At 39.9% G+C, this 25881-nt stretch overlaps 1 protein-coding gene across 4 annotated transcripts in view; it reads right to left on the reverse strand.

Moving 5' to 3' along the window:
* Positions 1-2224: 2224 nt before the first annotated feature.
* The window catches only part of FRMD4B (FERM domain containing 4B), a 268223-nt gene continuing 244566 nt past the window's right edge, over positions 2225-25881 (reverse strand). For all 4 annotated transcript variants that reach the window (XM_072989416.2, XM_072989417.2, XM_072989415.2 and 1 more), the window contains 7 exons: positions 25323-25551; positions 18882-18938; positions 14544-14691; positions 12654-12773; positions 10058-10866; positions 7369-7501; positions 2225-4443 (listed from right to left, as the gene is read on the reverse strand). In XM_072989416.2, coding sequence (XP_072845517.2) covers positions 4323-4443; positions 7369-7501; positions 10058-10866; positions 12654-12773; positions 14544-14691; positions 18882-18938; positions 25323-25551 — 1617 coding nt within the window. In that variant the 3' untranslated portion in view covers positions 2225-4322. The remainder of the gene's footprint in view (positions 4444-7368; positions 7502-10057; positions 10867-12653; positions 12774-14543; positions 14692-18881; positions 18939-25322; positions 25552-25881) is intronic.

Here is a 25881-nt window from a genome sequence, read left to right on the forward strand (position 1 = left end):
CCTACTCCAGGTGGATTGCGTTTAGTCGGAACTCTCCACTATGTCCTGTCCGTCTTGGGTGTCCCTGCACGGCATAGACCATAGTTTCTCTGAGTTACTCAAGCCCCTTCGCCACGACAAGGCAGCAATCCATGAAGAAGCTCCTTTAGATACTCTTCTATTTTTAACCTTCCTTTTTATAATGTATGGATTTCCAGGTGGATGTCAGCCATACTTCTAGCCAGTTAAAACCCTGTTTCCAGGGCCAGATGAAGAGCTTCTGTATGTTGCCTATTGTTAACACAAGATCACCATCTTGATGCAAAAAAGGCCACACACACTTTCTGAATTATAAACCTCTTGGTTTAAAGTCTGATAACCTTGCACTTTAAATAATGGTGGCTATCAGCTGTAGCCATTCATTTAAATGTCTGCCATCTGCACAAGTGCCCAGGGTACCACCTTCAACATGGTTTAATTGCACAAGATGTTTTCATGGGACTGAAGTTCCCTAACTGTGTAAATTAATGCAGATCTACCCATAAATAAATCCCATTGTGTTATTCCTGTGTGTAGGTTTATTTATTGATCAGTCCCATACATAGGCTGTCTTCTTTCCAAGGTTTTTATTTATTTTTCCATGCATATATTTAATTTTCAGTAAAAATGCAGTATGTTTGCAGAAATATTGTGTGGTGGGAGGGAGGGAGGCTATGTTTAGGAGACAATGTTTTAGGTATCTGGCCGAGGAGCCATAGGTTGTGATTTTGGTTCCCCATTGTGCCTCCTGCAGGTAGAGCCAGCCTGTGGCCTTCGGCAAGCTGCACAGTCCTAGGATGCCTTTGAAAGAAGGGAATGGTAAACCACTTCTGAGTACTCTCTACCTAAAGGGTCGCCATAAGTGAGAATTGACTTGATGGTACATGATTATTATGCCATTTTACAGCCATATACCTGGAATTAAGCCCCACCGGGACTTACCTCTGAGTAGATTGGATTAGGTCTGCCCCAACATTTTTTTAAATCATATTATTTTTCATGACAAGTCCCTCCCACCCTGGTTAAATACCCATATATAAACTTAGTGGATCTTTTTTTCTCGGTTGACATATAACTGATTGTGGCCACAAGAAAAAGCAAGAAGCTTTCCCACTTAAAAAACAAAACAAAACAAAACAAAAAAACAAAAAACAAACAAACAAAACAAGCCACTTTTTAAATAAAAATATTTAGAATTAGGTGTTACAGGATCAACCCTCCAGGTCCAGGAATAAGCACAGCAGCCAGGAGACAACTGGAGACTGCCCACACATTTTAGACAAATCAGAGCAAAATCAATGGGCGTGTCACTTCTGTAACATTATATTGTCACAGAGTACAGCCGAGTGCTGCAAGAAAGAAATCTGAAACAGACAAAAAGGTTCTGTTAAAGTGGCTATATAATTCTGCATCTCTAGAGAAAAGAATTTGATGGAAAATGGAACTAGGTGTTTGCATTTATTTAATCCCCCCACTCCATTGAACATATATATTGCTAAGATCACTGCTCTCTGTACTCCTGGATGCACTATGTCCCTCTCTGCAGTGGAGATGTAAGTACCTTTCTTACTGGCAGACTGCATGTTCTAAATTCAACCAAAACATTATGTCAATGGGGATGGAGCAGCAAAGAGGTCAAGAGAATAAGAACTCTATGTATTTGCGAATTGCCACTAGTTAATGAGTCACTACTTGAATCCCTCACTGCACACCGACTCACATGACTGGTGCATAATGAGGGATACAAGGAGTGATTTGTTAACTAGTAGCAACAACTCACTTTGCACCACTGCATTAGTACCAACATAACTAATCAATAGGATTCTGGTCATAATCTTTCTTTACAATGTGGCCATATACCATTTAGCCAAAGTTAAGAGTCACTGTAAAAAGTTCCACTGATTTCAAAGGGAACCATTAAACACAAGCTTTATTCTCTCAATAAAGTCAACTTACAAATACTTAAAATTGCCCCTGTATATTTATGATTTATTTTTAATGCCGCAACTCAGTGATAAAAGGTTAAACAAAGAAGCAAATTAATTTTAAAAATACTGAAAATATTTAGTAAATATTTTTAAATTTATTGACCTATCTCATATAACAGACCTTTAAAAAGGCAGGAACAGTAAAAGAGTAAGAAAAAGGTGTGTTCCCTCCCACTAAAAAGCTATACATATATACACAAAAGAAATAAATTATGGAGTTTTTTTGCTTTCATTTTCTATGTTTATTCCAAACTTTAACTCTAATAATACAAATGACTAAGGACCAGCTTAACAAATTCGAAAACTCTTTGTATATATAATATATATATATTTATAGAATTCTTTTTACATGCTTTGGAGTATCAGTAAAAAAAAAAAAGTTCCAAAAACTCTTTTTCCAGAAACTTTTCTATTCACAATATGAACAAGGAGTGATATATCCTATGTTGTTATATTTTTTTTAAAAAAAGGATTCCCCAACAGCACCATTGTATAATGTCCTGAAGCACAGGGTAGCTTAGAAAAAAAAAGACTTTTCAGCTGTTGCAAAATTCCACTAGGTAACCGGTTGCTGATTCGTTCCTACAGGTAGGTGATATGAGGTAGGCTGATCCCTCCTAGATAAAACCTGCAGTTTCTTTTTCTGTTTCCCCCACGCCTTTTTGTGTATGTGACAAAACCAATATTCATGGATCGTGCGATCATGCTTATAGATCATTCTGTTGCCCTGGCCTATAGAAGCCAATCAACATGCACAAGCAATCTTTCGTTTAAAATCATGGGAGGGGGTGGGACACATGTATCATGCCTCTGAATTGCCTAATGATTGACCACATTGTCAATACTCAAGTCCACTCATTCTGAAGCATAGACTAAAACTGGGTGCTCCTTTTCCCCCTTTTCCCTGCCCTCTGAGCAACAGATAACCAGCACAGCTCTAATCATCACAACTGGGAGAGGACCTTTAAGAAGTATGCAGAGGGCATGCTCTTGACTTCTTTGACTGGGACAAGCACTGGACAGTGCACTTGTTTTTCAGATCACGTAGTCTGCTATTTTAATGCCCCTTAATTTTAAGGTACTTGTTTGGTGTTACTGTTAAATGCATTTGCATCCAAGTTAAAAGAGGGAATAATACTGGCCAACAGAATCAAATTGTTTAATGTAATGGATGTCTTACCACATCAGGAATTCATTTTGCTGGACATACTTTCTGTATCTTATGGGAGACTGAACATAAGGATGCTCAGATGGAGGAATCTCAACACTTTCCAAATGAAAAACACCGTACACTTATTCCATCTTTTCCCCCTGAAGAGATTTTTTATTTTGGGGAATTAAAAAAAAAGAGGTGAAAGAAGCAGTGGGAAATGGTGGAAGGGTTGAAAATGGAAGACAGTGTTGATTCAATCTCTTTTAACCCTCCGTGAAGGAGGCACGGCAATTGCATCACAAAAGCCTTGGCTGAAAGGATTCAAGTGTATCCCGGTGCACTCTGCATTAAAACCTGAATGCATTGTTGCTTAAATAAAAAGCTAGCATGAAAAACTATAAAATTGTATGTTCGTATCGACTTTGAATCAGTTTGAATCTGCCCACTAGTGCTTTCCAGAAAGAAAACAACAACAACAACCCCCAAAAACTCCTCTCTGTAGGCTCAGCTACTGCAATGAGCAATGCCTACTTCCTTCTTTTTTCCTCTCTTAAAATGCTGTTAAAGAGTTAAAGACATGTTTCGGACAGCACACCTTAAAACCATCTTTAACCTCATTCGATATACTGTTTAAAAATACAAATATCCTTCAAATCGTACTGCAACACCAAGGCAACCTTCTGCTCTGTTCTCCTGGCCACACTGTCTTTAACAGGCCACCAACTAATTTCCCAAGCTCTTTTCCAGCAGAACTGACAGTAGAAGGGATTTTGATATTGCCACTTTCTTCCTCTCTGAATTGTGCTCCTAAAATTGTTCCCAAAAGAATGTCCTTTTCACATTTTTAGATGCTTGCAATGTCAGCAACTCATCATCATCATCATCTTTTTTTTATTAAAAAAAGTGCTTTCCAAAATATTTTAATCCATGTTGTGTTTGAAGATTTCAAACCAGATGACCTGCGACATTCCTTCCTCATCTGGGTTATTTTGGATTCTGAATGTTGTGCTAGCATGGAAAAGACTCTGCAGCCTTCTCTCACTCAACAGCATGTTGACCCTTCTATAATGATCCTCATTCTCGAATTGTACCAGAAAGCTGGTTTTTATGGGAGCAACGTAAGGTGCAAGGCACATAGGGTAACTCTGAAGCAGAAGGCAGCTTCACACTAAAGTCCCAGGCTTTGAATCCTCATGCCAAAACAGTCTCTGTTCGCTGTCTTGCAAATCACCTTCCAGCTGGTTCCTGTCACCACTGCCCAAGTGGCTTGTCTCAGTGTATGCCCTGTAAAAAAACAAGGATGCCCATCAGTGACATGCAAGGTGAACAGAGGGCTTCAGGTACTACTCTAGTACAGTGTCTTTTGGTGGGACTCCTTTAAAATCAGTAACTACTTTCTTCTATTGGTTTTCTATTTACTTTTTAAATACTGAAATCAATAGAATTTGCACCAGGGGGATAAGTCTGAATTGTGAACAAATTAAGGCCCAGTTAAGACCTCTGCAGAAAAAACAGCCACAGTGAATGTGGTTTTAGCTGACAGATCAACCTTCTGTGCACCTCTCTGTGTGATTTTAATTATGGATCTTGATTTCCTAGCAACTAATAAGTTAAAATGTTTGTAATATAAACATATATTAAGAACATATGTACTGTATTAGAGAACTTGGTTTGATGTCTATTTCATCGTCACAAAGAGTCAGTATAGCATATAACATACTTATAAAAACAAGAACTGTAAGTTACCATTTTTATATCATATGGTCCTATATAGATTTAAAGAATGGGGTCAGAAAGAAGGGGTAGTACATAGATGCGATATCAGTCCAATGGGGATGGGAAAGTCCTATGTATGGACTTCTCCAATGTCACTGGTGACAGATGAGCCATAGGAGCTCCATCATCTACAGGTATCACTGGCTCCTCTTTCCAGACTGTGTCAGACATTTTACTGCAATGTCCAGTTCATGTATGGTTACTTCTAAGAAACATGGTGAGGAAGCAAGCCATTGTTCATAAAGCAGGTTGGTTCCATAAACCATTGTTAAGGTTAAGAACAGCCTATGATTTGGATGTTAATACTACAGTTGACTGAAAATAAAAGGAAAGGCTTATGATCACTTCATAATGGCTGTGTCAGAGAAGAGGGATGGGGTACATACATCCAAAGCTCACATATGTAACACTAATTGATAGTTTAACTCTATGTCCAGACTAGACCTTGGTGTGAACCTGTCAAAACGACAGCACTCTCCTCTGTTGTTTGAAATCCAGGGAGAGGGGAAAGTCAGATAATTAGTAATAAAACGTTATAATTATAGTATTGGCTTGAGTCCCTCCACTAAAGAAAACTGTAAAAATACAAGAAGATTAGTTAAGGATTAGATGAAAATAAGCTGAGATAACTGGCATAGATTTTTAAGAAAAGTGTGCAGAATAAAGCAAATGCTATTATCTCACTAGGTAACTTCAGGCAAGCCAGCTCGGTCATAAGCAAAGTGAGAGGCACCCACCCATTAAAAACCACAGACAGAATGGTCACAAGTATTTACTATGCTGTGTTGGCTACATTAAGCACACAGAACAATTTAAACATGATATCATTTCTGCAGGCACAAACAGTTCTGGGAACAGGAGCCCTCTGTTCTGATGGGTAACAGGTGGAATCAAGACAACGAGAGGGAGCAGACACAAAACAGAGAACAGGGATTGGAAGAAACTAAAAGGGCTGGCTTGAGAAACAGTTGGCAGCAAGGGAATGAAATCCCAGAGGCCCTGCTGCTGACAGTAGTGGCATGAAAAAAATGAGGGGGAAAAATGCAGAAAGCGGCCATCAGAAAATAATGGGGTACATCAGTTGTTCAAGTACAGGATCTTGAGAATGCTCCATCTACAACAGGAATACACTGCCTCACCTTACGATGAGAGTATGATATTATTATTATTATTATTATTATTATTATTATTATTATTATTATTATTATTATTATTATTATTATTATTATTATTATTATTATTATTATTATTATTATTATTATTAAGATACAACACACAATCTTTGACTGGTATTATAGAACAGATACAAGTTTTAACCAAAAATCTAAGTTTCTTTTAAAATGCTAGTGTAGTATGTATGCTGTTCCTAATATTTTTACAGCTCTGATGATGTTATTTCAGAAATGAACACCAGTATTATAATCAACTGATTATAATATAACATCCCACTGTATTGTTCCCAACGCTCCAATATGGGGACCACTGAAATGCACTGCTGTTATTGTTGCTGTTGCTGTTACATGGTACTTATTTCTCAGCATTTCTGATGTATGGGAGTGGATCAATGGGTTAAGCCCAAAAAATTAGAAATCAAGTCCTAAAAATCTGCTGGTCAGATGATAGGTTTGCAAAATCAATGATTTCTGAATTCCAGGAAGCAAATTAGCAGCTATTGGTATATGTTTCAAATTTGTACCTGCAGATTTTGGAGTGATTCCAGTTGTTGAAATTAGTATGGGGAGAAAAAGGATTTGATCTTGCTTACACATTTTTCAATTTATTCAGTACTTGACAATTTTTGTACTTTCTTAAAAGAACAACAGTTGTTTTTTAACAGGAGCCTACTAAGGATTTTCCTTCTCCTTTATGCACCTTATACTGCTGCCATGCGGATGCACCTAGCTTCAACTCACAACTCCCTTTTATAAGTAACCTGCAACCTCCCTCACCACATTTGCATAAAAAGGCATTTTTAATGGGTGAACCATCCTCAGAAAGCAGAGGCTTTGTTTTTCCCTAAAGGGCCTGATTCTCTCATATACACACTAACTTTTGAATCCCCCTGTGAAAGGTCAAGGAATAAATTATTTAACAAGGGCTATAGCACATATAAGGTGACCCACGACCTCCTTGGACATCATAACTCCCAGGTTGGAAAACACTGATTAAGTGGGTATGTGGGTGAAATAAATAATGTCTATAGTTCTTACACAACTTTCTGGTACAAACTCTCATTGAATCAATAGATTTCTAATTCAATCTAATTTCAGTACATTCCACTGAAGTCTGTGGTTAATAATATGCTCTGCTTGCCACTACTAGTGAAGCAAAACTAGGGGGGAGGGGATATTTAACGACTGTGGATGTGGTTCCCCTACAGCCTACATGCAAAATGTTTTCACCATCCAACAACTCTACTGCAACATGGCTCACCTGCTCTGCAGTGGGTGGTTGCCATGCATGTTCCCATAACAACTGGTGTATGAGGATTGAGACAGCGTGTCATAATCAGAAAGTCCCAGTGGAATCTGAGTCCGCCAGTTCCCAGAGGTGTTTGCAGAAGACGCTAAAAAAGAGGAGGGGAAAACATGAAAATGAATAACTTATTTGGCCAATACACTTTTCAGGAGGATGTGTGTTTCTTCCTCACAAATGTGCAAATAGTTGAAAATCTGACTGTTTTGACAGAGCCAAAGAGGTTAAGACCCCAAAACTGAGCAACAGATTGATGGGACTTCCTACCAGCAGAAAATGTGCAATTGAATCAGTTCAAATGAGTATTTCCAAAAGTAATGGATGTCAGTGACATGCTTAGCCAACAGATTAAGACAAGGCACCTCTTTAATAATATATCCCTAGATTTTCATTTATGATAAAGTGACAAGGTGAACAACTACAAATCAGTGCTGCTGCTTCCTTTTTAACTACTCCGTTTTCTTATAACTCAAAGTACTAACATCCAAATAAAAATTAACATTAACACTCTATTCTTCATCTTTCTACCATTAGTATGTTTTCCAGATCTATAAGTATGATATCTATTAAGCTTTTGATATTAATCCAAATTCTGTAAACTATGTATTTTTATGTCAAGTTCTATAGCATTTGCTCCATCATTTTCCAAATATGCCCAGTATTCAAAATATGCCCTCTGATGTCCATCAATTTTGTTTTCTGTGTCCTGATTTTGTAAGAATGTATCCATATTAAGACTTTTACAATTCTGAATTCAATCCTTCAGTCTTTCTTTCAAAGTGCTACACTATTTCTTGTCTTGAAGAATAAGCATGAGAATCAATTTATTTTGTAGTGCATTGTTGTTTTTTAATGAAAAGAACTAGCATTCATAGCTATCCCAATGATACAGATATTGGCAGAAATGAGCATAAACTTCAGTTTTTGTGTTATTCTCTTGTCTACTTCCACTGCACAAAAAATCTGGATTGATCTACTGCTTGTTTCTGTGCTTAAACACTTCATTAACTATCTGGATCTGACCACTGTGGGAGAGACAGGATATAGGACTAGTTGAACCACTTGGGTGTGCTGATAAATAGGCTTCTCCCATGTTTCTTAACCTCCCAAGTACTGCTGACATCCAAATATCTTCTAAACCAGTTAGACCATGTTTTCAAAACCAGTGCAGTAAGTCTTGTCTAGATTCCTGTCTCTTAATCCAGAGTAGCTGCTATAGAAATTTGCCATGGCCTCTTTTATAGTACCATACCTAGACTGACAGAATGATGTTAACAAAACATGTAAACACTGAACAGTAAAAGGAAATAGTGTTCACATTTGAACCCATATATTTACCTTGATACAAACTATAGTTTAGAAAGCAAGATGTGGGGCTCTCTTACCTGTTCTTATATAGTCTACGTTAGGGGTGAGGAGCTGTGTCCTCTCTCTCTGTGTGGACTGCAACTACCATAATCTTTCTCCTCTAGCTATGTTGGCTAGGGCAGCATGGGAGCTGCAGGTCAAGAACACCTGGAGGACTATAGTCATCCATTATAGGTAAAGGTAAAGGTTCCCCTTGACAATTTTTGTCCAGTCGTGTCCGACTCTAGGGGGTGGCGCTCATCCCGCTCCCATTATAATGCATTTATATTTTCTGAAACTTCATGGCACAGTGGTTAAATTGCATGACTGCATGGGAGACTCTCTTCATGACCTGAGTTCAATCCTGGGCTCAGGTAGACAGCTTGAGGATGACTCAATTTTCCATCTTTCCAAGGATATATTGAATAAGCAGCTCACGAAGTGTTTGTGTGTGCAGTGTGTATCCTGCAGAATTAAAATCGTAAACTGCCCAGAGAGTGCTTTAAGCACTATGGGATATTGTCAATTTTTAATCTTTAAAGTGCAATAATCCTTTAAAAACGAACAATTTTTGTTTGCCAAAGTGCTGAGATGGACTAGCACAAATACTTTGTTGGAACTTTTTCATACCAAGCTTCAAAAATTTTCCCAATGGTTGTTTCACTGCTTCCCACAACTGAATAATTATTTTCTCCAAAGCCCGCTTCATGCACTGAATGGATTGAGAGAGCAAATTTAGTAGTATCATCTCCAGGGATTTCTGGGGCCCCTTGATAAACCAATGATTCAAGAGCACCAGTAGATCATTTGGGTCTTGGGGCTTTGTTTCTGTCATGAATTCAAAGCCCTCTATGTGTGCTGCAATGCCGATAAAGAGTTTCTACGACAGTGGGCTCTTCCATTTAATCAAAATGGTGGAACAACTCTGTGCATGCAAAGGAATGAGTTATACTTGGAAGTGAATGATGCTGAGAAATCGTTTCAGTCAGTGGAACTCTACGCATGCAGACACACCTACACTGGCAAGAACTGGACCGGAGTTCTTATGATTCACTATACTATCCTGAACACAATGATTTCATCTAATTTTGGAAGGTAAACAAGGCTAAAACAGTGTTGGGCTTTTTTAGCACATAGATGAGAGACAACAATGGAACACCAAGGTCGCCAGGCAAGGCTACGACAGAATCCTTCTTAGAACCCAGAGAGCCCATCACAGTTGACTATGTTCCCAAGTCACAAAAAATCAGGGAATGGAGAGGTGGATGTCAGAAATCAATTACAACACACTGACAGTTACCTGAAGAGAAAGAAGATGCGCGACTGCTTGAACAACATGGCACCTGCAGTCCAGCAAAGCCCAGGTTTCTATGGGACCCTCGGTCAGTGTCCAAGCCCGCCTGCAGGCCAAGACTCTGGTCTTTCTGCCCAGAGGCACGCTGGTACCAGCCACGAAGATGTTCCGCTACTAAGGCCTTGTGAATATTTTTGGTGATGTGCTCAGCTTTTACAGAGGGCTTTCGTGGCAGGCGCAGGGTGGCATAGGGATTGTGTGGAACTCTCTCCACCTCCTCTTCATGGAAAGACCTGAACTCCCGGTAGCGGCGCTCATACCCATAATGTGCTGATGAGCGGTAGGAAGGGTTGACGGTGTACTGGCCCTCTGTGCCATTCTCATACACATAGCCACCATTATAGTACACATCACACTCTGGGTAAGGGGTGTAGCCAGTAATGTAGCAATTGCCTGATAGGTTCCCTGGACCTTTTTGGTAGCCACCATTGCGGATGTCCTTCTGGGCGAGGTTTGGCATGCTTCCTGAATTGGAAGCAGAAATGCTTTGTTTCTTGGACCTTCTCCTGTTTCTTGTGCGGTTGTCAAGGGTCTGGGTGGTGTAGCAGGGGTTCGGATTTGGGATCACGCAATAGTATTCTGCACTGGACTGGCTGGTGTAAGAGGATCCATCATCTAGGATTTCTGTACTGCTGCTCCTTTGGGATTTTGAAAGGGTGAATACTGGCTTTTCTTTGGCAGTCTCGGACAGTACGTTGGTCTGGGATTCCAAGCTGCCACTCCGCTGCCTGCAGTGCTGGGGTGATTTATCGGGGCTGGGAAAGCAGAAATGTATGCTTGTTACAGTCATACCCAACAGCAGCATGAGCTATCATTAAGTACACTTACTTTAAAAAATAAGTAAAAACATAAAAAAAGATTCAATAGAGAAGCAAGCAACCTATGGGAAATGTTGTATTTTCTTTCTTGAAAATTTTCAAGGGAAGTCCAGATAGGAATCTAATAGGGATAGTTGAGAGAAAGAACATCAACATTTGATAGAAAACTGGAACAGGGGACCATTTGAATTGCCCTTCAGTTCTAGTATATTTTATAATAAGCCCACATATTCACACCAAGATCTTCAGATTTCACAGAAGACAATGGCTGAAATCCAGTAAAGGTAAATGTTCCCCTTGACATTTTGTCTAGTCGTGTCCAACTTTAGGGAGCGGTGGTCATCCCTGTCTCCAAGCCGTAGAGCCAGCGTTTGTCCATAGACAGTTTCCGTGGTCACGTGGCCAGCACGACTAGACATGGAATGCCGTTACCTTCCCACCGAGGTGGTACCTATTTATCTACTCGCATTTTTACATGCTTTTGAACTGCTAGGTTGGCAGGAGTTGGGACAAGTGACAGGAGCTCACTCCATCACGTGGATTCGATCTTATGACTGCAGGTCTTCTGACCTTGCAGCACAGAGGCTTCTGCAGTTTAACCTGCCACCACGTCCTAAATCCAGTACTAAGCTGCAATTCCAATAGGCACATTGAATCAATAGTAAAGATGGGGGTATTCGTATACTAATATCCTCACACAAGTGGACATAAAGAGGGTCCATCCCCCTGGGGCTGGACCGTCCACTCACCTTCTGCTGTTGCTGCAGGCTACACCCTTCCTATTGCTCCAGAGCTCGCAGTCTGCAAGCTGCTCCTGGCAGGAAGCAGGAGGACAAGCCTTTCTGCAAGGTCAAAGAGTTGCTCCCAGACCGTGAGCTCCACGGTGATAGGGAGCGCAAAGCCTATGGCAACAGCGGAAGGTGAGTGGACAGCCTGGCCCCAGGGAGCTGGACCCTCATTATGTCCACCTGTGTGGGGGTATATTCATATACGGATACAAATACCTCCATTTCTAATCAATAGGGATTTGGTCAGCCAACTCTCCTTATGTTCCATCAAATCCTTGGGCCTACTCTAGTTGCAATTTACTCCTGGCTTTCAGCCATTAGGTCCTAAACTGTTGGCTGAAGGGCTGAATCACACATGAGCACCCAACCTAATCATTTTAGTTTAATGACGATTGAATAACATCACTAAATTAAATGATTGACTATTAATCATTTAGTTTAGTGATGATATTCAATTAAAATGTTTTCAATACAGCAAGACATAACTACTGTACTAGAGATCAAGTCACACATTCCACCAGTCTATTATCCAAAGGCCCTACAATCTTGCCACCATGAATTTAAATTTCACAGACATAAAAACAATGCTGAGTATAAGCGGTGAATGTATCATTAAAATAATTATTAATTTTAAGCATTTCTGAAGTGCTTTTCTGGAAGCAGTGCAGTGAACAAAAAGTTCATACCTGAATAATAATCAAATAAAAACTTATCAAAATACTTGTTTGACCTCATGCTCTTAATAAGTCCTTAAATTCCTTTGAGTCAAGAACATTTGTGTATCTAGTCTCTCCATTTAAAGGTCATCTGTAATGGATAAATTCATAACCTTTACCTTTAGTAAGTTTCCTTTACTCCTGAGTATAGATGGGGTTTTTTTCATACTGGAAATGCTTTGGCATAAGAATTTTTAATGAAAGAAGAAAATCAACTTACCGTAAATGAGTGCTACTATATGCATTGCGTGTGAGAACTGGGGTTGTCGGCATGCTTCTTCCTCCCTGGTGCTGTCTCTCCACTGTTTTGTATGGAGTACTATGTGTTGACAATAGATCTCTGTGATCATAAATAGAGGAATCAATTACATCACCACCATTCTCATATTTTCAGCAAAACACAAAGCAGAACAGAGTAGACTATGTCTAGATGGGCGGCATATAAATGCAATAAATAAACAAACAAATAAATAAATAAACAGTATAGGCATTCCTGTGCCTCGGTGCAAGATGACTAGAATACAGAAAGACTATGAGAGAAAGTGCACCTGAAAATTTTATTCAGGACCACAACATAGGAATGATGGAATAGCCATTACTCTGATAATTAAATGCAATGGCAAAGGCAGCAAATTATCACAGGGTTCACACTTCACAGAGAAGACAGTGGAAGTTCAATGACTATAGACCCATAAGTTGCAAAAGGAAAAAAAATCCAGATAATATCAGGGATTCAATACCTGGCAGTGATAAAGTTGTCTCACATAAGTATTGCTGACTTTCTGCAGCAGTTTTTCGGGGCTGGGGCAAAAAAAGAGAAGGACTCCAAATGCCCTTGAAGTATGAGTGGAGACATGATAAAGGTACAGGTTCCCCTTGACAAATCGTCCAGTCGTGTCTGACTCTAGGGCGCAGTGCTCATCCCCATTTCTAAGCCGTAGAGCCAGCATTTGTCCATAAACAGCTTCCGTGGTCACGTGGCCAGTGCAACTAGACACAGAACACTGTTACCTTCTCACCGTGGTGGTACCTATTTCTCTACTTGCATTTTTACATGCTTTCGAACTGCTAGGTTGGCAGGACCTGGGACAAGCGACGGGAGCTCACTCCATCGCATGGATTCAAACTGCTGATCTTTTGACCTCACAGTCCAGAGGCTTTGTGGTTTAACTCGCAGTGCCACCATGGGAGACATGATAGCCTGAGTCAAAAATGTAGGATTCTTTCCAACAAGTCACACAAAGGAGTTTACTTTTCTTTCTCTCTTGATTCTTCCACCATCCAATGAAGTAAATCAAGGATGTCGATCCATGCTTAAAGACTAAAAGTTACTTAAAGCTATAATGCTTTTAACTGATGTATTTCAGAGATTTATTCTCTGCTTTTGGATTGTGCCTATGCTATAAGCTCCTGCATTTTTAGAATATAATTGAAACATTCTACTTGATACTTTTTATTGTGCCTTTTATCCTCCTGTTTTTGGACTGGAATCTGACTTAAGTATTTGCCTGCAACTTAAGTTTGTTTTCATATATTTTCAAGTATTTGTACCTATTGTTCTTTCACAGCTGTGACACTTTTGGTTGTCCTTTACATGATTCAAGTGTCTGTACCTACAGCTTTTTCAGTGATGTGTCTTTAAGTTCTGCACAACTGAAATGTGCTTGTAACTCCTGAAAAAGTTACATGTTTTCAATAACTTCAAAAGATTTTTGTGCATATGGAACACAGAAGCAATGTAGATAAAGCTTTTAGAAAGAAACAATCTAATGTTGCCTGGAATTATTCCAACAATGAAATGATTTCTACCTTGATACTGAGATGAACTTTTATATGATTGAAAATGGTTAATTGTTTTCATACTGGAATTAACCCTTTCGGGCATAAACATCAGCTGTGATGAACATAGCCTTCTGAGTCTTCCTAAAGGCCCATAAAGCTCTATAACACTCTTAGGGTGGTGTTCAAGCATCAGACTTTCTGATTTGACAAGAGCAGATGTTTTTAAAAACACCTCTGAATTTTTAACACAGGCACAATTCTTTAAAATAAAGTTGAGCAAACAGAAATCATTCTAATGCAGTCTTCAGCAGTGTCAAACATCCCATACCTGGAGTGTCTGGAGTCCAGAAGCTGCTCATTCATGGAAGACTTCCTGAGATGGATTCTCTCTATGCCAAGTGATTTTGGTGATGATGATTTTGGAGAAACTGGAACAGAGTTTATTCTGTTGCCTGGTACAACAAGGGAATCACTGCCTGTTTAAAAACACATGTACACTGTAAATAAATCTTGGAAGAATGGAAGTGGTATACATACAGAAATGTTTCCACATTCCATACTGATTGTGTAATAAAATTTACCTTGAAGTTTTTGTTACTCAGAAAATTCAGAAATACTAGCTGTAATCAAACATTTTGCTAAATCCCACTATCCTAATTAAATTATATACTTATCTTGTTTAATGTATTAAGATTCTATCCAGACAAGATCACATGGAGAATGAAGATAGGAATAATTGCATTAACAAACATACTGCTTGATCAGTAAAGTCCTAGGCTAGAGAGTTGAGCAATATATCACTGCAGCACTGATAGCAACATCTTTTGTATATTAACTCATATACAATCATGGAAAGAAAGAATATGTCTGCATAAATGACAATCCAAAAGGAGAATGTCACCATCAGTGAGGCGTCAAAGATTTTTTTAAACCCTTTTCTAGATTCAACAACTAACTACATGTACAAATGGATGCTTTCCATAGAAATTGGAGTGGATTTTGTCATTCCATAACTCTTCTCAAATTAAGTGCTGTTTTAGTTACAGGTTATCAGTCTCAAACAAAAGTATGTATCTGTTTCCTTTGGAGCAATGCCATCTGAAATCCCTGGTTTAGTATGGCACATTTTAAATTCCTGAGACCCACAGCCTATATTGGTTTGCATGTAAAGCTTTGGAACTAGCTCTGGAATTCATGAAGCCTGACGGGCCCAAGATCGTACAGAACATGTAGAAGCAGCCTTATATTAATTGAACACTTGCCAAATATTTGCTGAAATCCTGTTGCTTAATACAATAAGTTGGACTAGAGAAGTCCCAAATCAGTAGGGAATTGGTGGATCAACTCAATAACAACAACAACAACCAACATGCTGTAAAGTCAGTTCTCCAATGCACCCTTTTCAGGGTTTTTAAGGCAGAGAATACTCAGAAGAGGCTTACCAATCCCTTCTTCTGGGATTGCCCTGGGGCTGTGAAGCTTGCCCAAGGCCACACAGGCTATCTCAGTGGCACAGTGGGGGAATCCATTTCACAACCTTTGGCTCCACGGCCAGAGACCTAAACCACGGAGCAATTCAGCCAACTCCCCCATAAGTTCCATTAATTCAAGTGGCCTACTCTAGTGTGGCTTACAAGACTAAGCACCAGGGTTTCAGCCGTTTTGGGTGCACTGGAAAACATTCAAACGTTAAAGGGGAACACAAAGAAATCTGTAGAACAAACCCTCTGATGCCAGTTAAGTGCTTGCCATTTTTCATGGAAGGGTGCCTAGAATTTTATTAGTAAAGAAGCAAATGGTTCACAGAGAGCAGCTGGCTCTCCCTTCTCTTGAAGAGACAGTTGCGCTCTAGGTCTCTCACAAACAGCTGTGAGGAGTGATTTACTAACAGGGAAATTTGACAGGCTTCTTCTATCCTCCCAATGAGGTGGTTTGTACTTTCTATCCAGTCTTAAGAAATATTGAGGACAGACAGTGAAGTATCTAATTCTCACACAAACCATTCAGCCCAGAACAAAGTTACTTTATTTGGACTGTAGTTCTAAAACAGTAACTTCTAGAAGCTCTGCCCCCCCCTCTCTTTTTTTTTTGCCTGAATCACATCACCATGTATTTGCACTCCCATGTCTGAAGAAGTGTTTGGTGATATGTGAAAGCTCACACTAAAGTCAAACTACATTTTGTGTGGTGTTTTTTTCCTTTTCTATTGCCAGCATTTTTTAGTTTGACAGTCTAAGCCCTTGTGAATAATGTAGGCTATCCCTACCATTTAAGTTAGCAGGGCTGCATTCTTGTTTACTCTAAAACAAGATCAGATACGGGCAAAATGTTTCTGAACAACATTTCTATATTGAGGAAACCACATCCCTTTGTGTTCTTGGGACCAGGTAAGCAGAAAAGAGGTGTCAGACCAAAATTAAGGGTCACTTGGCATTAGAGGAGCTTGTATACAAACGTTTCACATTTCTCTTCAAGAGATAATGAGATAATGGGAAGGGCGGGAGGGTGTTCCCAGAAAACTAATAACTAGCCTCTTGTCAGCTTGCAGGAAATACTCAACCCAAATTAATATTAGGGCAATTACAATAAACCCTGAGAATCGTGGAAAAATATCAAAGGTATAATAACAGCTTGTTTATTGACTAAATAGGGAGTTTAATCTTTCAAGGCCATTAGAGCTTTGTATTAGCATATTGCCATTCTTTGTATTCTCACTGAATCCAAAGAAGTAGCCAAGTTAGTTTGTCATAGCAGGTTGCCAAAATTAAAGGGGGAAAGAAGGGGGAGGGGGAAGGCAAAATATTGTGGAACTCAAAGGCTAAAAGAATTGTTTTAGTATGAACTTCCCTGGATGTGTTGAAGATGCGGATTTTGATCATGAATATTCATCCTCAAAACAAATTTGTTAGTCTTTAAACTGCCACAATACTTTGTTCTTTAAAAAACATTTTTTTCTCTTTAATTCTGCTGCCATATTTCAACTGAAGCATCAGTTAAACAAGGGAAACCCCCCACAATTTGGCTAAGGCAGAACTTAAAATTACAATCCTAGCACAGTGCAGTTCAAAGTTTCAGGCAACAACGGTGGTAACAGAGGAACACAATTGATCTTTTCCTTGTGTTATACACAATGGACAAAATAATCAATAAAGCAAATGTGTGTGAAATTTAGCTGTCTTCAATTTAGCTGTTTTATCCCCTTACTCCTGAGCTGAAAATATATTATTAAGCTTGAAAAAAGTTGCATCTAGACTTTAAAGTGGCAATGTGTAAGCAGCTGGGCTTGCAGATCCCCTAAGCAGGGTATGGGGAAGAGCAGGAAGCAAAGAAGCCCAAAGGAGATGGAATTGAAGCTGGAAGTACAGCAGCAGCACTGCTGGCTCAGCAAAAAAATTAAAATTAAAATAAAAATTAAAAAAAAACAGAGAGAAGATTCCGTGTTGCTCTTGGCTGGCTTGGAGGTGCATCAGAGAATCGTGGGATGCCACAAGGGCCACAGGGTGCTACGGCATACTTTGGGAACCCCTGCATTGTGAGTTTGAATATGTTGAGCCTCTACAGCCATCCTAAACCAGAATTCAGTGTTGATCCGAGTTCAAGTTCTTTGCTCTGACTCTTCTGCTGGCCCTTTAAGTAATACTTTAATCCAAATTCAGTCCCCCAGTTCAAGAAAATCTAGGTTCACCAAAACACTCCAGCTGGTTTTTATTCAGAATCTCTTGGAGGTTCTGACCAGTCACTGTCTGAATAATTATTAAAAAGGTTTACAAAATACTGTCAGAAATGGTAAGGAAGGAGAGGGCATGGGGGGAAAAAGCCCCTAACCAGCAAAAAGAAGGTAAAAACAATCCAACCTAGACATGGCCTTGGCAAATTTTCATCAGAACCTTTGGTTTAAAAAAAAAATTCCCTTCTGTTTCTTCTTGTAACAAAAATAAATATGCTTTCTGGGGCATAACAAATGTGATATACTTCACTGGCCTTTATTTTAAATTACGGGCATAATTGTCCTAACGAAGCAAGAGTACACACGTGTAAATCAAAGATAGGCTAACTCAGGGAAGTTCACTTCCTCCTCTTCCTTGCAGCTCCCTCTGTCCTATCACACATTGTACAGAATGTGCTGTCAACTCTACAGAAAGACTTTGGGGCTACACCACCGAGTGCAGGGAAAGGAAAGCATGGATCTTCGTTTGCTTCAGTTTCTCATGGTGCAGTGGTTGAACTGCAGTAAGGCAATGAAGGCTCTACTCCAATCTGAGTTTGAACCTGGACACAGGTCGCCAGTTTAAGGTTGACTCAACCTTCCATCCTTCCAAGGTCAGTAAATTGAGTACCCACCCTCTGGGACGAGGAGCAATGCATAGTCAGCATAATTAATTGTAAACCGCAGAGAGAGTGATTTAAGCGCTTGTGGGGCAGTATGTCAGCACCACACTTTGCTTTCTGTTTTGATTTCTCTAGGTGATCAACCTTCATTATCCTTTATTATATAATTTACATGTCTGTTGAGTTTTCTTTTTGTTCTGTTTAGGATAAGGTATCTCTTTGTACACAAGATACATCTTTCACCTTAGGCCCCTGTCTGAGAATAGACAGACACCTAGGAACATTGAATGTAAGATTTTACACTGCGAGTTTGAACTGAAAAGGAAAAGTCACGTACCATCTTCAAATGTTGTTGTGTCAGACAAAGAGCTGCTCTCAGAGGGGATGATGTCCTCTGCGGGAAAAGAGAACAGATCTTTCAGAACTGCAATATTTCATTTGGAATTTTGTATACTGGGCTCAGATGCTGGATTGGATATATCCATCATTCAGATATATACACTCTAATGCGTTAGAGCATAGTGAAGGTAAACAAAATTAACAAGGCCAGTAATTAACAAACAAAAATGAAAATCTACTATTTAAAAGTAAGCAAAACCAAATAAATGTAGAACCAGCATTTTGAGAACTGGACCGCCAAGCAAAATAAAGGATTCTCTAGCATGGTAAGATAATTTAAGTAGTCAATAATATCTTAACAGTATAATGTCATGCAAGTCAGCTGTTGGTAATTCTTAACATTCTTTTCTGCATCATAATAGTATCTATTGATTCTGGGCCACACATAGAACATTTGCCACACTGCACAAGTGTGAAGCTCTGCAATGCTCAGGACCAGAGCTGTCTTTGTAGTCACCTGTACCAAGGAACACTGACAGGACTGTAACTATGGCTGCCAAGCACATATTTAATCTCCTATTACTAGGGTAAACAGAGACCATAGTTGCTACATTCTACTCATAACTGTATCATAGTTCTTTTTAAAGCACATAGATGTGACATTTACTGGTATACCAGAAAGTAAAGCTTCAACTTTCTAGAACAACCTTTTCTTTCCATATTGGTTGTTTTCAGGTTGATAATGAGGCTCCCATAAAATCCTATTAATCTAGTGTCATAAATCACACTAGAGTAGGTGTGAACCAATGGGGATCTGATGATATTATTTATTTTAGCACAGTAGGCCCATTTGAATCAACAGAACCTACAGAAAGGTTGACTCATTAAACCCCCTTGATTCAATGTGCCTACTTTAGAATGATCTATGAACAGGATTTTGGTCACTGTGACATGTTGTTTGATTATGGCTTTTCTCTCTCTTCCTTTCTCTACCTTGTCCATAATTCAAAGTTGTTTTTGCACTCCTGACTTTTTTGCAATAAACAGACTACTACCGACAGGTTTGAGTAATCTATTCCAAATTCAGAACCTTCCTATGTAGTCATCGTAGTGTTTTAACATTGCAATTGCTATGTCAGTGAGTCACAATATCAAGGAATTCACAGCTGGTGAAACAGCCGAGCTGAAAGATTCCTCTTGAGGGTGGAAGACAGACACAGGCACAAGAAGGATGACTAGTACCCCTGGTCTTATCAGGAGAAGCTCTGACAAAGTAGCTAAATTCTGAAATTAAAATCTCTTTGTAGTTGTGGTTGGAAAAAACACCGCAAAGGGTAACAAGAAATAACCACTAATCTTAAATTGAGTATCTGGCTGCAGAGCCAGTGGTTGGGAGTCTGATCTCCCACTATATGCCCAGGAAAAAGAGTCAATCTTTGTGGCCATGGGCAAGCGGCACAGTCCCAGAAGAGAATGGTAAACCATTTCTGAGTACTCTCTCTACCTAAAAAGCCCTGGTAAGGGTCACCAGAAGTTGGAATCGACTTAATGGTGCATTAAAAAAAATCCTTGTTGTTGTTGTTCAGTCGTTAAGTCGTGTCCGACTCTTCCTGACCCCATGGACCAGAGCACGCCTGGCCCTCCTATCTTCCGCTGCCTCCCGGAGTTGAGTCAAATTCATGTTGGTAGCTTCAATTACACTGTCCAACCATCTTGTCCTCTATCATCCCCTTCTCTTGCCTTCACACTTTCCCAAAATCAGGATCTTTTCCTATTTATTTATTTATTTATTATGTATTTTATTTATTCCATTTATACCCCGCCTATCTGGTCAACTGCGACCACTCTAGGCGGCTTACAACACAAAATGCAAAATACAAGAGCCATATTAAAAAGGATTTTTTACACAATTTAAAAATTCTGTAAGATGGAAAGCAAACAAAATAAATCAGTATATTTTATTTCCTGGGAGTATTCTCTTCTCATGAGATGGCCACAGTATTGGAGCCTCAGCTTCAGGGTCTGTCCTTCCAGTGAACACTCAGGGTTGATTTCCATCAAAATTGATAGGTTTGTTCTCCTTGCAGTCCAGGGGACTCTCAAGAGTCTCCTCCAGCACCACAATTCAAAAGCATCCATTCTTCGGTGGTCAGTTTTCTTTACGGTCCAGCTCTCACTTCCATACATTACTACGGAAAAAAACATAGATTTGACTATGTGGACCTTTGTCGGCAAGATGATTTTGCTTTTTAAGATGCTATCTAGGTTTGTCATCGCTTTCCTCCCAAGAAGCAGGTGCCTTTTGATTTCGTGGCTGCTGTCACCATCTGCAGTGATCATGGAGCCCAAGAAAGTGAAATCTGTCACTGCCTCCATATCTTTCCCTTCTATTTGCCAGGAGGTGATGAGACCAGTGGCCATGATCTTCCTTTTTTGATGTTGAGCTTCAGACCATTTTTTTTTGCACTCTCCTCTTTCACCCTCATTAAGAGGTTCTTTAATCTCCCCTCACTTTCTGCCATCAGAGTGGTATCATCTGCATATCGGAGGTTGTTGGTATTTCTTCCGGCAATCTTAATTCCGGCTTGGGATTCATCCAGTCCTGCCTTTCGCATGATGTATTCTACATATCAGTTAAATAAGCAGGGAGACAATATACAGCCTTGTCGTACTCCTTTCCCAATTTTGAACCAATCAGTTGTTCCATATCCCATTCTAACTGTTGCTTCCTGTCCCACATGTAGATTTCTCAGGAGGTAGGTAAGGTGGTCAGGCACTCCCCTTTCTTTAAGAAGTTTCCATAGTTTGTTGTGGTCCACACAGTCAAAGGCTTTTGCATAGACAATGAAGCAGAAGTAGAATGTTTTTCTGGATCTCTCTGGTTTTCATGGATTGTTGCCTTGTTGTGGCGAGGGGGCTTGAGTAATTCAGAGAAGCTATGGACTAGGCCATACATAGACACACAAGACAGAAAGTCATAGTGGAGAGGTCTGACTAAACGCGATCCACCTGGAAGCCACTCCAGTATCTTTGCCAAGAAAATGGACAGAAACAAAAGGCTAAAAAAAATCCTTAAGAACGTACAAAGAGCCCCGCTGAGTCAGACTAAAAGTCTGTCGGGTCAGCACTCTGTCCAACTTGTCACAATCCATTCACTTGCTAGAATCAATCCTTATGTTAGTATGACAAGATATAGAAAACCTAGGACTTCAGAGGAATGCCACCATGTTTTAAAATACTCAAAACATGTGCATTACTTTGTCTGAAGCCATGCCAACGCTACTCTGAACTGGTGCTCTACGAACAGACTACGGGGTGAGACAGAAACTATAGCTTTAAAATCAGAGACGGGCTAGCACAGGGTGACTTGAGGCCAATCTCATGTCAAAAAAGCAGCAACACCGGTGTTAACATGGAGCCGTTATCCAAATTCCTTGGTCCAGAGGGATGCCAGTATAAAGCTGTAGGCAACAGCTCCACAGTCAAAGGCAAATGAAACTGGCTTCTCAGTGGTGTACTGCTTTTAAATTTGCTCTTGTGTTGGCATCCATACTGACAGGTTTGTTACACACTGCCCTGCTTTCACTGACAGTTATTGGCACTTCTCATGCTTTCCTCTCTAGAGCCCATTTTTGTTATCTAGTCATTTTCTCCACATGAAGGTGCTGGAATACTATAATCACTCTAATCCCCTTAGCCTCCATTTTGGTGAGCTGAACTAAACCAAACTGCTTATGTTTCTCTCTGTACCAGCTTGTTTCCCAACACCTGAGTCATTCAGGGAGCTCTCCTCCACACATTTCAACATTTCTCAAAATGCAGACACCCTCTCTGGTCCAACCAGTCATACGTTATCTATTTTCATTTCTTCTTCCTCTTATATGTCTACCTAGCACTGGGTTGTTTACAGCAAGTGAAGTAAATGACTCTGCATTGGTTACCAACACAGTTCAGAGTATAGCATCTGAAAACATAGGGCCTACAGAATGTCATCTATGGTTATCACAAAAAGACGAGATGGTAGGTGGGTGGTTAGGTAGGTGAGTAGACAGATTAAAAACAAAAATTACTTGTAGCTTGGTCTCTGGTTTATTATTATAGTAGTCTTTTGACAGTTAAAATTTGTATTTGGTTTAAGACATGGAGACAAAATGCTGAAGCTGCATAATAATAATTTCATGCCATAAAATGAGTTCTGATTTACAGCAACATTTTTCAAGCTTTTCTAACTATTGTGGTACTTCGACTTGAGAACATTCCTACATAAGAACGATCTGAGTTAAGAACGGCTCCATTCACAAAAATTGCTTCGACTTGAGAAAGGAGCCTCAACTTAAGAACCAAAAAAAGAGAGAAAAAACACATTTTTCCTGCCCTTTTTTTGACCTAAGTTCACCTTAGGTCAAAAGAAGAAAAAAACTGCCCTCTAGTGGTAGGTACAGATTAAATGGTTTTCAATGCATTCCTATGGGAAATGGTGCTTCGACCTAAGAATGTTTCGACTTAAGAACAGAGTCCCAATATGGATTAAGTTCTTAAGTCGAGGTACCACTGTACAAAGTACTCAGAAGTGGTCTACCGTCCCCTTCTTCTGGGGACATTCTGGGTCTGTGCAGCTTGCCCAAGGCCAAAGTAGAGCTGGCTCTACTCTGGCACAGTGGGAAATCAAACTCCCAACTTTTAGCTCCACAGCTCACTACCTCACTGAGCTATCCAGCACACATACATGGTGTCAAGAGATGGGGAAACAAGAGTTCATAGTTTCTGTTGCTCTTCTAGAACACCAGGCCTTGCATTAATTCCTCAGAGGAGCTGACCAGGAGGAGGAGAAAGTTACCACTGTTGATTGGAAGGAAACAACCACCTGTGCCTTATATCTGTGACAATGAAAACTTCCGAGGGTGGACTGAGCTTACTTCTTAGACCAGAGTTAATTAGGAGGAATGGTTTCAGTTGAGCGAAGGAAAGTTATTATCTTTGTAAATGTTTGGGGAAATGTTAAAGTGGTTAACCTTCTGGAATTTTTGGTGACTTCCTAGAATCACACTGCTTGATCAAAGTTGACTAAGGTGTTGGGAGAATACCAGGCAGAAAGATTTCCTCAGCTATCAGTACATTTGTCACTCCTTGATTTTAGCCACAACAGGAAAGTCAGTTTAGTATGGCTAAATGGTTAGTGCAGGGTTCTCTGGCCGAGAAAACCTGACACAAGTAAAACAAAATACTGCTCCTGGGAAAATCTGTTTTTCTCCCTGGTACTGTGATGACTGCAACTAAGCTCAGAGGCAAGAGGGAAACCTGAAGAAGGTGGGGGATTATGTTACAGCCGTTATCTGCTACTCAGAAAGTCCCCAGAGCTTAGTGTTATAAGTATCTCTGATAACCAATATCTCCTTACTCTGCAGATGTTATGAGAATACACATTATCATCAAAATTCTCAACACTGCTGCACTCACATTTGGGAAAGATTTGAAAGAACAGGGACTAAAAGGTTCAGGATACTACATCAATCCTAGGACTGGGAGTTGTGTAGTTAAAAAAAGAGTAACATTTCCAGCCTCTGTTAAAATATAGTTTGATGGGTGCCAGGGAAGGATGCCCCTACCCTTTCTAATGGACATACCAATAGAGTGACAGGATATATGAATAGACCTTTGGTTGTCTCTCTTTAATGGCAGAAGTTTCACTGAGCATCATAAGGACAACTCTTGAAGAGCTACAGTATTTACGTGCATCTTAAAACTTTTCTTCTACAATAAATCTCTAGCATATATACTTCCTCACTGAAGTCTTCCTCATTGCATTACTTTATAAGCTCTTAAACTGGATACTTCATTCTTATCATTTTGTTGGGCATTTGAACACGGACACACACACACACACACACACACACACACGCCCCCATACACACTTCTTTTCCTTTTCTCACGGCTAGCTTTTTTCTCATTAAAGCCTAGCAAGTGGGCAGGCATCCTGGATAAGGGAGGAAGCCTTCCTTTAATTGAGCATTTGAATCATAAGAGCCCGTGACTAGCTACAAAATCACCCATGGCAGTCACTCTGCTCAAATAAGCTCTGAGGCTTAACAGAACAAGGTACCACAGTAGCCTTGACTAGAAGGATGCAGCCAGCCCTTCAACGTGCTTTGCTTTCTCCCTTGAACATGCCTGTTCTTGTGCAGCGCTTTGCCTGTATTCTCCTCACAGCTTACATAAAAACATGGCAGTGAGATTACAGGTAAGCATCAGGCTGTGCCAAACCCATGAGGCAAGGGCATACTATTTCTCCTTGGTAGGACCGAACTTTGCCTGGCTGTGGACTGAATCAAAATGCAATTTTTTTCATGCAAAAATTATACTCCAAACAGTTAAAAAAGGAGAGACTGCATCCACCCCCGTCAGTCCCTGCTTCATTAGAACACTGGATAACATCTGATACCTGGTAAGGTCAGGGTTGACTTCTGTGTAGGCTTCTTCCCGCACTTAATCCTGTATTCATTAATAGAGTTTTCAATCTCTTGCAGCTTTTTCAGTGCTTCTGTGTAATCGTGCTTTCTCTTCTTTTTCACATTTTTGCACAGGTCTGGCTCGCCAGCGAGCTTCTTTGCTGCTTCTACCAGCTTTTGCTGTATGAAAAAGTTGCTCTCTAGCTCCTGAAGAGCTGGATCCTATACAAAGAAAAAAAAGTGTTTAAGACTGGGACAAAACCAGTAACAATTCCACTATAGTTTGGTCCAGCAGACACAGCAAATGCTAATTTATTATTTAAGCCTACGTAAACCTCCTGAATTTTCTGAAGGCTCCGGTAGGATAATGCTGGAGGCTTTCTTAGTCAAAGTTTGTAAACAACTATGAAGATTAGAGATGAAAGTAGGCATAAACAAAAATTATAAAGCAGTGTCTTGTTAACGACTAGGGATTCTCCCCCCCCCCGAAGACTTTTACAGTAATATACAAAAGGACCTCACTGTGTGCTTATCCCACTGAAGGGAATAGGA

The sequence above is a fragment of the Pogona vitticeps genome, chromosome 2 (genome assembly GCF_051106095.1).
Source record: "Pogona vitticeps strain Pit_001003342236 chromosome 2, PviZW2.1, whole genome shotgun sequence".
NCBI lineage: Eukaryota > Metazoa > Chordata > Lepidosauria > Squamata > Agamidae > Pogona > Pogona vitticeps.